The 11,967-nt window shown below is 69.9% G+C and overlaps 3 protein-coding genes across 3 annotated transcripts in view; 2 read left to right on the top strand and 1 right to left on the bottom strand.

Annotated features, from left to right (window-relative positions):
- The window catches only part of EMIHUDRAFT_437991 (hypothetical protein), a 2,154-nt gene extending 1,713 nt beyond the window's left edge, over window positions 1–441 (top strand). The window contains exon 4 of the mRNA XM_005762413.1: window positions 63–441. Within this exon, the coding sequence (XP_005762470.1) occupies window positions 63–325 (263 nt within the window). The 3' untranslated portion in view covers window positions 326–441. The remainder of the gene's footprint in view (window positions 1–62) is intronic.
- Window positions 442–606: 165 nt separating this feature from the next.
- On the bottom strand, window positions 607–7,266 carry EMIHUDRAFT_452782 (hypothetical protein; the record flags this gene model as incomplete). Its single annotated transcript, XM_005762412.1, has 11 exons — window positions 607–894; window positions 1,177–3,086; window positions 3,210–3,402; window positions 3,580–3,639; window positions 3,843–3,896; window positions 4,006–4,054; window positions 4,202–5,088; window positions 5,326–5,412; window positions 5,575–5,808; window positions 6,234–6,410; window positions 6,613–7,266. The coding sequence occupies 11 exons, from the start codon at window positions 7,264–7,266 to the stop codon at window positions 607–609; spliced, it is 4,593 nt and encodes a 1,530-aa protein (XP_005762469.1).
- A 239-nt stretch (window positions 7,267–7,505) lies between these two features.
- On the top strand, window positions 7,506–11,467 carry EMIHUDRAFT_216188 (hypothetical protein; the record flags this gene model as incomplete). The annotated part of the gene is made up of 7 exons (XM_005762411.1): window positions 7,506–8,144; window positions 8,360–8,519; window positions 10,028–10,070; window positions 10,144–10,369; window positions 10,694–10,798; window positions 10,918–11,012; window positions 11,083–11,467. 7 exons carry the CDS (start codon window positions 7,506–7,508, stop codon window positions 11,465–11,467), a joined length of 1,653 nt encoding a protein of 550 aa, XP_005762468.1.
- Between the last annotated feature and the right edge of the window lie 500 nt (window positions 11,468–11,967).

Genomic DNA, 11,967 nt, shown 5'->3' with positions numbered 1-11,967 from the left:
CCCTCGAGGCTGAGGACAAGGAGAGAGGGAAGCGGCCCGCAAAGAGCCGAGAGCTGTGCCTAGGCCACTACCCTCGCGCGAGGCCCCTCCTCGAGGCTGCGCTCGCGCCGCTCTTCGTCGGCCTGCACTGCGTGATGGTCTGGATGGCCGACCGCGTCGTCAAGCAGCGCAAGCACCACGGCGGACTCGCGACGCAGGGCGGCTGAGGGGGCAGGGGTGGGCCGCCTTGCGGGCTGGGGAGGGAGTGCCATGCCCGCTCTCTCCTCGGCAGCTCGGGGAGCGGCACGCTCGCGGCGACGGCGCGCGGAATCGGGACATCGCGTGAGGGGGGCGGCCGGCGATTCTCACTGACGACGACAACCAATGGGAATTGGGATGTCACTGTGTGTGGCTGTGTGTGTGCCGTGAAGAACGAAAAGAAAAATCACTTTTTACTGCAAAGGACACCGCCTCTCCGTCCCAGTGCGTCTGGTGGATCATCAGGCGCGCCTAGTAAGAGGCGAGGCGAGCACCCGGCCGACTACACGGTGAGCCATACGGACCTTGCAGAAAACCTTTTCCTTCTAAGCAGGGCTCGTCCAACCCGCAACCGCCCAGCAAGCGGCATCAAAGCCGTGCCTTGACGGTGTCATAGAGGCCGTTGAGGAGCTTGGTGGCCAGCTCGTACCACGACAGGTAGGTGGCCTCCCTGCACTTGTCCGGGTGGATGGCCTTGATGATGACAAAGTAGGACATGCGGAAGGCCCTCGCGTCCCTGTTCGGCGCGATGTCCAGCATCGCGGCCAGCCTCGCGCGCTCGGAGGCGTGCGACGCATCGTCGGCAGCCAGGATTATTTGCCGGACGTACTTGTCCGCGTCCGAGCTGCCGATCGGGCCACTCGGGCCAGGGCGGGGCTGCGGCCGTTCGCGGGGCGGCGCCGAGGCAGCACGCCGCCGCCACTCCTGCTGCGGCCGCCGCCGCTGCTGCCGCTGCCGCTGCTCCTCCTCCCGCGGCGGCGGCGCACCCTGCGGCGGCGGCGGCGGCGGTTGCTCGCGCTGCTGATGCTGCTGCTGCTGCTTGCGCGCCTCCTCGCGCTCACGCCGGCAGCGCTCCTCTTCCCCCTCCCCCGCGCTGGCCTCGCCCTCGTCGTAGCCCGCCGCAGAGCCCGCTGGCTGGTCCCCGGCTCCCGCCGGGACCGTGTCCTCTGGCTCCTCCTGCCAGCACCCCTCGTCGAAGGCAATGCCCTTCAGCCGGCCGAGATCGACATAGTACTGGCGCAGCTCGCTGCGCAAGCGCGCCAGCAACAGCTCGTCCGCTGACGGCTCCGTCCCCCGATGCGAGTACTCTTTCTTGAGCACGCCGGCGTACATGAGCACGTCGACAGTGCGCTCCTCAGGCGGCAGCGATGCGTGGCCGTTGAAGCGGACCGAACGGCCGACGCGCTGGATGAAGGTGAGCGGGTCGGCGGGGAGGTCGGTGAGCAGCAGCTTGCGCACGCCCAGAAAGGAGACGCCCTCGCCGCACTCCTTCGCGTCGGCCACCATCACGCGCACGCAACCGCCGAGCGGCGTGTTGAAGGCGCAGAGCGAGCAGCCGCAGCCGCTGGTGCCGTCGTGCTTGTCGCCGAGCAGCGAGTGGAGCTCCTCGTCGGCGACCTCTGCGCCCTTCGCCCAAGGGAAGCCCCGCACCGACCCTTTGGGCAGCCTCGCACCCAAGTGGCGCAGCAGCGCCTTGTAGCCCGCTGAGCGGTGTATCATTATTAAGACCTTGGGCAAGTCGCCGCCCGGCGCCTGCAGAGCGCACACGTCGTCCGCCACCCGCGCCAGCTTTGCGCTGTAGCCAATCAGGCGCCGCCGCTGCTGCGCATAGCCGAGCGGCGTCTGCGGCACCTTTGCAAAAAACGTGCGCAGCAGCTTGCCGCTTTGTCCGAGCAGGGTAGCCGCGACGTCGCTGCGCCCCGGGTAGCCGCCGGCTTGCGGCACGGAGCAGTAGAGCGAAAGCCGGTGCAGAGAGTCGGGCGGGAGGCGGTCGAGCGGTACGCTCTGGCGCCGCTCTCGCTCGCGGGCGACCTGCTCCTGATAGGCCGCGCGGCCGCCACGGCCGAAGAGGAAGCCCGCCCCGGCCTCGCTCGCAAAGTTGCGCAGCGTGCACCGCCGCACCATCGCGTCGGGCACCTCCGTGAGGACGCCAGCCGGCCGGACCGCCGGGAAGACGGAGAGCGGCGTGTCCATGTAGAAAGAGAAGAACCCCTCGTGAGACAGGTCCTTGACGGTGCCCCGCGAGTCAGCCCATCCCTTGAAGATGCCGAGCAGCTTCTGGAAGTCGGTGTCGCTGTCGCAGAGGGGCGTGCCGGTGAAGCCGAGGATCACGGAGTTCTCGGCCGTCGCGAGGAGCACGCGCAACCGCTTGAGCATCTCGAGCCGCCGCGGGTTGCGAAGGATCTCTGCGCTCGGCCGGATCAAATTGTGCACCTCGTCGAGCAGGATGACCTTGTTGCTCATCGGGTTGTGCAGGTTTGTGTAGTCGGAGTAGCCGCCGTTGCGAGGCAGGCGCCGGGGGTAGCCGCCCGCGTACCCGTCGGGACACTTGAAGACGGCGTTGATGTTGTCGCCCGTGCTCGTCGCGCCGCCCGCCTGGGTAAAGGTGAAGGCCCGCAGCGGGGCGGCCGGCAGGCTGGGGCTCGCGAGGAAGCCATCGGGGATGCGACCGTGCTTGAGCAGCCCGTGAAGCGCGAGGTCTTTTTTGTCCCGGTCGCCGCTGGTCGGGCCGCCCTCGCTGTGCAGCATGTCGAGGTACGAGGCATACCGGTTTGGGAAGTGGGCGTTGCGCAGCTCGGTATAAAAGTTGCGGCAGACGGCGTTGGTCGGGAAGATGACGACCTTGGGCCGCCGGTCTCGATAGTAGTTGTCGGCCACGCGAATCATGGTCGCCGTCTTCCCCGCGCCAGTGCGGTGCACGACCAGCATGCGCGGGCTGGAGAAGGACTCTGGCCGCGCGACGAAGGAGACCGTCTCCTGGTAGGGCTGCAGCCGGATCGGGCGGCCGGCGAGCCACGCGGCAGGGCGAAGCTCGCCGGGCGGCAGGACGCTGCGGTTGGCCGGAACTCCTGCGAGAGGCATGCGTTGGTGTGCTGGGAGGTGGTGGAGGTGGCGGGGAGGGGTGAGAGGGTCCGGTCTCGGAAGTGTCTCGGAAGTGTCTCGGAAGTGCCTCGGAAGTGTCTGGTGCGCACCACTCTCCGCCATCCGTTGCCGGACGAACTTCCGGAAGCCCGGGTGCCCCGGCCTCACAAAATCGTCGCGCTCCTCCCACGAGCCGCTAGGGCCGTCCTGCGGCGCCGGCGGCGCCGTGGCATGCGCTGCGGCCGCCTCGCCGCCGTCGCTCCATGGCACGAGGGCCGTGGCGCCCGCTTTCGCCGCAAACTCCTGCGAGGAGGGAGGCGCGAGGGTTGAGGGTGAGATGCGGAAAGGGGGCGGGGCGGGGCGAGCGGAGGCGAGGAGGGGCGCCTCTGCCGCCTCGCAGTACGCGGCCTCCTCCTCCTCACCCTCCTCCTCTTCGATCTCGTCGTCGCAATCGTCCAGCCCGTCGTCGCCGAACGACACCTCCTCGTCCATCTCGGCGAAGGCCTGCGCGCGCTCGCGCAGCTCCCTCTCCTCGCGCTCCTGGGGGGCGTGGCATGGGCGTGTCATCGTCCGCCAAAATGGAGGAGGGCTGGAGGGGTGTCCTGCTCTTCCTCGAGTCTCGCCTCGCCGCGATCTCAGTCAATCTCGGTCGATCTCGGGTGCTCATGGGCACTCTCGGGCATTCTCGCCTCCTCTTGCTCCGCGAGCCTCGCCGCCGCCTCCGCCATCTGCTCCATCGCCACCCGCTCGGCCGCCTCCGCCTCGCTCTCCTCGGGCGCCTCACAGTTGTCCCGCACCTAAGGGACGTGTCACGGATGTGTCACAGGCGCAGGTGTTCCCCGCGGCGCCTCGCGGCGCTCACGGCGCCGGGTCGGGATTGAGGCTGCAGAACCACTCCGCCGACACGAAGTCGTCGGCAGAGAAGCCGGCGGGCAGGCAGCGCCACTTGCCGCAACTGTCACAGCGCACCCAGTGGTCCTGTGCGGCCTCGGGGGGCTCCGCCTCCGCCTCCGCCTCCGCCTCCGCCTCCGCCTCCACCTCGGCCTCCGCCTGCGCCTCCGCCTCCGCCTGCGCCTCCGCCTCCGCCCGGTGCCGGCGCCACGCCTCCTTCTTCGTGCCCGCGCGCTCGCCGGCCGGTCCGCGGTAGCCCTTGACCTTTCCAAAGTCGTAGATCTTGCTCCACCCCGGCGGAAGCTTTTCCGCCGCCGGCTCGGGCGCATGCGCGGGCGGAGGCGCAGGCGGAGGAGGTGGCGGCGCGGCGAGGGGCGGCTCGGCAAGCGCCTCCGGCTCCGCCGGCGGCATAGTCTCGGCCGCCGGCACTGCCAGCTCGGCAGGCGGCGCCGGCTCGGCAGGGGCCCTCGGAGGACGCACCCGCACGCGCGGCATCGCCTCTCCGCCCATCGCCGCCTCGATCGCCGGCGGCGGGCCAGTCGGGCGGGGCCGCGTGCGCGGCAGTGCCTCGAGCGTCTTTCGACGCGACTCGTCCTCCGCACACTGCCGGCGCCGCTTCCCCGCGCCAGCCGCGCCGCTGCGGCCGCGTGGCTCTGGATGTCGCTCGGGGTTGGCGTCAGCCGCGTCCGGCTCGCCCGCGCCAGCCGCGGCCTTGAGCTTGTGCTTGCTGAAGTTGTACCACACCTCGCCGTCCGCGAACTTGACATCGCAGAGGCTGCTGCCGGCGTGCACCCGGAGCACCTCGCCGCAGATGGTCTTGTCGCGCCCTCCCACGCCCACCTTGAACACTGCGGCGACGCGGCTGCCCTCGCCGATCTCCTGCGGCACCGCCCGCCCGCTCCGGCGGCGGTCTCCGCAGCCGCTTCGGCCGCGCTCCCTCGGCTCCTCGTCCATGGCGCGTCCGTCCGCAGCGTCGGCCTCCGTGGCGCCGGCCTCCGGCGGCTCGGTCTCGGCGTTCGGTTGGTCCTCGTCCATGGCGCGCTCCTCTCTCCGCTCGCCCCTCGGCGGCTCGGGCGGCGGCATCGCGGGCTCGGCGGACTCAGCGAGCGCCCGGGCGTCCGCGACGGACGCCTGCGACTCTGCCTCCTCCTCCACCTCCACCTCCACCTCTGCGCCCCCCCCCTCTGCCTCTGTGACGTCCATCGCCCTCGCCGCCTCGACCGCCGCCGCGCCCTCAGCCACTGCCTCGGCCTCTGCCTCGGCCTCCGCCCCACCCCCCGCCTCCGCTCCATCCTCCTCCTCCTCCTCCGCCTCCGCCTCATCACCAGTGCCAACATCTTCATCGGTGCCAGCCTCCACCGTCTCGGCTCCATCTTTCTCCTCCGCCTCGCCCATCTCCACCTCCTCCGACGCATCCGCCTCCTGCGACGCCCCCTGACGCTCCGCAGCCTCGCCCGCCGCCTCGCCCGCCGCCTCGCCCGCCGCCTCGCCCGCCGCCTCGCCCGCCGCCTCGCCCGCCGCCCCGCCACGCCCGCCACGAGCGCCCTCCTGCGCTGTGGGCGCTGAGCTCTCCTCGAACTCAACGCGGTACGCGCACGTGCAGCCGCAGAGCTGGAGGACCGGCGCAAGCGCGCCCGGCAGTTTAGGGCAGAGCTCGACGATGTCGCCCGCGGCCAGCGCCTCTTCCTCGCCGCGTCGGAGCAGCTGCCGCCTGCGGTCTGAGCCGCGCCCGCCCTCCGCACTCCCCGCACCCCCCGCACTCTCCGCACTCTCCGCACCCTCCGCACCCTTGTTGTCGATCCGGTCGCCCCCGTCGCCCTCGTCGCCCCGGAGGAGGAGGACCGGGTTGACTCCGGTGACCTTGAGCGAGGGCGGGCCCGGCCCGCCGCGAACCCGCACGCAGGCCGTCGACACGCGCGGGTGGAGGATGCCCCACGCGTTTGGCCTCGCGGCGGTGTGGCGACCAAGCCGTGCCTGAGGGGTGGGGGTGGGGGTGGGGGTGGGGGTGGGGGGTGAGGGTGCGAGGGTGCGAGGGTGCGAGGGTGTGAGGAGAGGATTATGTTATGTGAGGGGAGGAGTCGTGAGGGTGTGAGGGTGAGGGGAGGAGTATGTGGGGAGTCATGAGGGTGTGCAGGTGTGAGGGGGGGAGGTTTGAGGCGGCGGGGAGGGTGGATGGAGGGAGGCGGAATCGGGAGAGGGCGGCAGAGAGGACGCGCCTCGGCGTCGCTGCCCGGCACAACCACCGGACGGCGCGGGTCTGGCAGCTGCCAGGGCCAGCGCGGGCTGAGCAAGCACGGCCTCTCTTGCGAGACGACGTACGCGCAGCAGTTGCCCTCAAACGGGGCAGACGGCCCGGTCGCCGGGGTGTGCGGCTCATACACAAGCTGCAGCACTGCGCCGAGCGGAAGTTGGCACGACGCCTGCGCGTGGTGGGCGACGACGGGAGCGGCGGCAGCACACTCAGGGGCGTGCCGGACCGTGCGGGCTGGGTGTGTGGCGGGAGGGAGTGGGTGTCTGCCTCTTTCGGCAGGATCGAGACGCCCGCCGCAGGCAACGAGAGGAGGACGCCTACACGAGGGCTCCGGTGGTTCGGAGAAAGTTCCGAGACGGTTCCGGCGCCACCAACGGAGAGGAGGAAGCTCCGTTTGCGCTGAGGCAGCGGCACGTCGCGAGCTGCCCGGGCCGCTGCTGCAGCACCACGTGATCGCGCGAGATGCGTGGGTCGGCGAGTGGGTGGTGAGGCCCGCAGCTCGTTCCGGCTGCCGTCGATCGCCCAAGCACCACCTCTTTGCCGTCCTCCTCGAGTGCAACGTCCAAAACACCGTTCCGCCAGCCGCACGCCCACGGTGCAGCAGCAGGATCGAGCGGAACGAGGCGCAGTGGTGTGGTCGTGGCGACCGAGTAGGCGCACGACTGCCCTTCGAAGCGCGCCGACGCACCCCAGGCTTTCCGGTCCGGCTCCACGAGCAGTATCTCATCACCGGGCTGCAGATCTTGCGTGGCCACGCCACGGAGCGGTGTCGATTTGCCGGCACGCCAGTGCACAATTACTGCGTCGCCGATGGCGGCGACGGTGGCCGTGTCCTCCGCCACTCGCAGGCGACAGTGCTGCCGCGACACACGAGGGTCCTCGGTCACGGTCTCTACTCCCGGGACAGGCACGGCGGCCTTTCTCCCAAGCACGAGCTCGCCCGCGGAGAGGAGGATGTCGCTGCGCCCGTCGCCACAGCGTGGGCCGCTGCGGGTTGGTGTGATGGGTCGCAGTACGAGGGACATACGTTCGGCTGCAAACGGTCAACTAAACTCTCGCGCCTCATTTGCCTCATTGGGAAAGAAGAATTTTCCACGGCAAACACACCCGTCAGAGTCCTGTGCCCCCAAGTGGATTTTGAATTCTTATTCCGATAGCCCTGCCCGCCGCACGGTAGGTCGTGCGAGCCAGTTCCAGATGTTTGAGCGTCGCAACCGCTGACCTCCGCCGCTCACTCTGACGCCCTCACGGGCTGGCGGCCACCATGCGGTGGATGCGAGCCCCGCCCGGCACCGGCGGCGACAGCGACGCCGAGATAGGCATCCGCCGCTGCGGCTCCGAGGCGGAGATGCGGCCTGGCCGGCGGCAGCCTCCGCCGCTCCCGCTGGCGTCGCCGCGGAGCGAGAAGGTGAAGAAGCTCCGCCGTCCGGCCAAGTCAACGCCGCGCTACTCGTGCGCCCTCGGCGCGCGCGAGCTGATGGCGGTGCTCGCTGTCGTCGGGCCGGTCGGCACGCTGCTCTCGCTCTGGGTGCTTCCGGTGGCGCCGCGGCACGACGACGGCGGCGGCGGCCTGTGGCACTCGTCGGAGAGCCATCCGGCCGGCAGCCGCGTCATCCACCTCTCCCTCCTCGGCGGCCACCGCAAGGCTCGCTTTGTCCTGCGCGCGTCGGACGACTGGAACATGTTTACGTTTGGCATCCAGGAGCGGCTGCAGATCGGGTCGATCCAAAAGATCGAGACACTGGCGGGCGAGAGCATCGTGTCGGTGGAGGACCTCGTCAACGACGACGCCCTCCTCATCTACTCGGACGAGAAGCCACGCCCGCGCCCGTCCCGGCCGCGCGGAGACAGATTCAACCCCAGAGACGGCAGAGCCTCGCCGTGGGAAAAGCTCAGCAGCAGAGTGCGGCCGTCGCCGCCGCCGCCGCCGTCTCCGCCGCCGCCGCCGCCGCCGCCGGACGAGGAGGACGACGTGACGGCGGCGGAGGAGGAGCTGAGGCAGATACGCGACCGGCAGAAGGAGGCGCAAGCGCGCGGGCCCATCCCTTCCCTCTCTCTCTCCCTTCCCCGAAAGCCGAAGACCCAACGCCCAACGCCCAAAGCCCAAGCCCATCCTAGGCGCAGCGCGTGTTCCACGACGAGCACAGCGCGGGCAGCGGTGGGCAGCACGGCTCGCTGCCCGCGCACAGCGCGGCAGGGCGGGTCCCGCGGGGCATGCCCTGCGGCGAGCGACACCCCGACTTTCGGCTCGCGCTGCTGCTGCCGTGGGCGAGAGCATGTCTAGCCGAGAGGTAGCCGAGAGGTGGTTCGCGCTGCTCCTGCCGCGGGGTGTGGCGGCAGCTGCCGCCCACGCACGCCTCCCGCCCCTCTCTTGGAGCGCGCCACGCCTCCCGTGCGTCGACGAACACACGATTGGGTCTCGTGCCGCTGTTGAAGGTTTTGACGTGGTGGTGCCGCGAATCCCGCCTCCCTCGCCTCTTAGGTGGGCGAACTGCCACCCTGGACGCCGTACTTCGCAGCGTCGGCGTGCCTCGCCTCCGTCGCCGCCAGCCTTGTCGAACGAGACCCGCATCCCACCCCGCATCCCACCCCGCATCCCAACCCGCATCCCACCCCGCATCCCAACCCGCATCCCACCCCGCATCCCAACCCGCATCCCACCCCGCATCCCAACCCGCATCCCACCCCGCATCCCAACCCGCATCCCAACCCGCATCCCAACCCTGATCCCGACCCCCTCAACCCCCTGACCCTAACCCCCCTGACCCTGACCCTGACCCTGACCCTGACCCTGACCCTGACCCTGTCCCTGTCCCTGTCCCTGTCCCTGTCCCTGTCCCTGTCCCTGACCCTGACCCTGACCCTGACCCTGACCCTGACCCTGACCCTGACCCTGACCCTGACCCTGACCCTGTCCCTGTCCCTGTCCCTGTCCCTGTCCCTGTCCCTGTCCCTGACCCTGACCCTGACCCTGACCCTGACCCTGACCCTGACCCTGACCCTGACCCTGACCCTGACCCTGACCCTTACCTGGCCCGACCCTGACCCTGACCCTGGCCCGACCCTGGCCCTCAGGCGCGCCTCTCCTCTCCGCTCGCCGACTTTCTCGTCTTTCACGAGGAACAGGACCGTGCACACCGCAACACGACCACCGCCCCCCCCCCACCGCCGCCACCGCCACCACCGCCGCCGCCGCCGCCGCCGCCACCGCCTGTTCGCCGCCGCCGTCAGCGCCGCCAGCGCCGCCACCGCTGCCACCGCCGCCGCCGCCGCCGCCGCCGCCGCCGCCGCCGCCTCTGCAGACCTCTGCCTCCACTCGCTCCCTCACCTCCCCCCTCTTGCCACCTCCCTCCCGCCTTCCCAGGACCTGGCGGTGCCGGCTGACGTGCCTCCCAACGTCAAGTGGTTCGACTTGGGCCCGGGAGGCCTCTCGATGCTGCTCGGCATGCAGCTGGGGGAGGCGCTCAACTTGCCAATCCGCAACGCCACAGTCGTGATCAAGGCTAGCCTCGCCCAACCTCGCCCGACCTCGCCCGACCTCGCCCGACCTCGCCCGACCTCGCCCAACCTCGCCCAACCTCGCCCGACCTCGCCCAACCTCGCCCAACCTCGGCCGACCTCGCCCAACCTCGCGACCGTCGCGCTCAAGGCGCTTCGCTTCATGTTTGACAAGTGGCCGCGGCTGGTCGCCGAGTACAAGCCGACCTTCGGCGCACTCCTTCGCGCAGCTCGCCGCCGATGCCCCTCGGAGCTCCCCCCGCGAGCCCTCTCGGCCCCTCCCCCCAGGCGCCGTCTTCAGCAAGTACCTCAACGGCTACAGCCACTGGGGGTACGCGACCGCGACATGCGCGGTTGGGAGCCTGCCGTGCGCCGGCTCTGATGCGACGCTCCTTGGCGGGCAGGTACTGCGACCTCGACATGGTGGTCGGCAACTTGCCGCTCTTCGTGTCGAGAGCGGAGCTCGAGCAGCACGACATCGTCACCTACTCGTTTGGCGACCAGGAGGCGCTGTACTTGCGCGGCCAGTGGACGGTACACCGGAACGAGCCGCGAGTGAGCTCCGTGTGGCAGCGGTGCGACCACATCGCGGGCCAGCTGCAGAAGGAGCTGCTCCTCAAGGTGGCGTGGGTCCGGCGCATGGAGTCGCGGGGGATCGCAAACTACCCGAAGCGCTTCCAGAGCGCGGAGGGATGCTACTCGCACCAGGCCCGAGAGGAGCCGAGAGGAGCCGAGAGGAGCCGAGAGGAGCCGAGAGGAGCCGAGAGGAGCCGAGAGGAGCCGAGAGGAGCCGAGAGGCGCCGAGAGGCGCCGAGAGGAGCCGAGAGGAGCCGAGAGGAGCCGAGAGGAGCTACTCGCACCAGGCATGTCTCTCCCGCCCCGGGGCGTGGACGGCGTCTGTTCACAGCTCGGGATGTGAGACGGCGTCTCCTCACCGCCTCGAGCTGTCAGCAGGCCGTCTCGCGGGGCGACTTGCGCATCGCTATGGTGCACAAGCAGGCGGTCGGCCTGACCGCGTCCGGCGAGCCGGAGGCCGCCATCTACGCGGTGGACGGCGCGGTGTGGCGCTGCGCCGCCGAGACGCGCGTCGACCCTGACGAGCTCGCGCGCCGCTCCTCTGCGTGCGGCGGCCAGCGAGTTGGTCCCTCCCTCAGGGGCATCGGCGGTTGCCCGGCTAGGCGCGTCACTCCTCCGCGGGCGGCTGCCAGCTCTCTTTGCCGGGGCCGCATTTGCCGGTCGGCGAGCGGAGACCTCTCCGGATGGACGCCGAAGGGTGCGGTCGGCGGAACGCACGACTGGCTTCCTCGGAGCCCTGCCTGAGCCTCGTCGGAACCTTTGCGCAGGTGTGGCCGGTGGATGCCGGTCGAGTTTCGCATGTGTGCGCCGGAGCTGCTCGAAGACGGCGACGAGGCCGCCCGCGCCACCACGACCACCTTTGACGTCGCCGATGGCAGGTTCTACGGGCAGCGCGTCGCGCCGGCGGCCGGCACGACGCTGCCCAACGGCTGCGCGCAGCTGGCCTTCTTCCACTTTCAGGAGTGGAAGAAGAATTGGGAGGGCAGCGGCGCCACCACCATCGGCATAGAGCCGCTCATGGCGCCCGCCAGAGCCGGGGCCGCGCCGCGCTTCTCGGCGCGCCCGCGCAACTTTACGGTCACCTCAGAGGGGATTGCGCTGCTGGCCGCCGGAAGAATACACCACGGCGGCCGAGCGAGAACAGGCGGGTGAGCCACTCTGAGCGAGTCCTGTACCCTCTATAGCTAGTTTGAGGAATTGAGGCGTGTACGGTAGTCTCGGTCGGTACTTTCGCATGTCCAAAAATGTTCTATGTGCGTGTGCGTGTGTGTGGAGCTGTGAGGCGAAAGATCTTTTGTTGTCTCATCCTTGGCCGCAAAGCAAAAGAATTTTCCATTTCGTGCACCGAACTCTGGGCGCGCCGCGTCCGCGAGACCAGGAAAAAAGGCGTATGGTATGGTACCCTCGCGGCCCAAAGGGTGGGGGGGTATGGTCCTGACCGCCCATCCCCGGTCTCCGGGAGGCTGGGTCTGTCACACTCCCTTTGCTGCCACTCATAAAATCGTTGGGTCGCTTCAGTTCACACAGTCGTCAGTCCCCCCGTGGGCCGACCCTCCGATTTTATGAGAAGAGAACAAAGGGAGTGGGCCGACCCTCCGATTTTATGAGAAGAGAACAAAGGGAGTGGGCCGACCCTCCGATTTTATGAGAAG

Source organism: Emiliania huxleyi (assembly GCF_000372725.1).
Source record: "Emiliania huxleyi CCMP1516 unplaced genomic scaffold EMIHUscaffold_68, whole genome shotgun sequence".
Classification (NCBI taxonomy): Eukaryota; Haptophyta; order Isochrysidales; family Noelaerhabdaceae; genus Emiliania; species Emiliania huxleyi.
The sequence above is the reverse complement of the archived record's forward strand: the minus strand, read 5'-3'. Positions and strand labels throughout refer to the sequence as shown.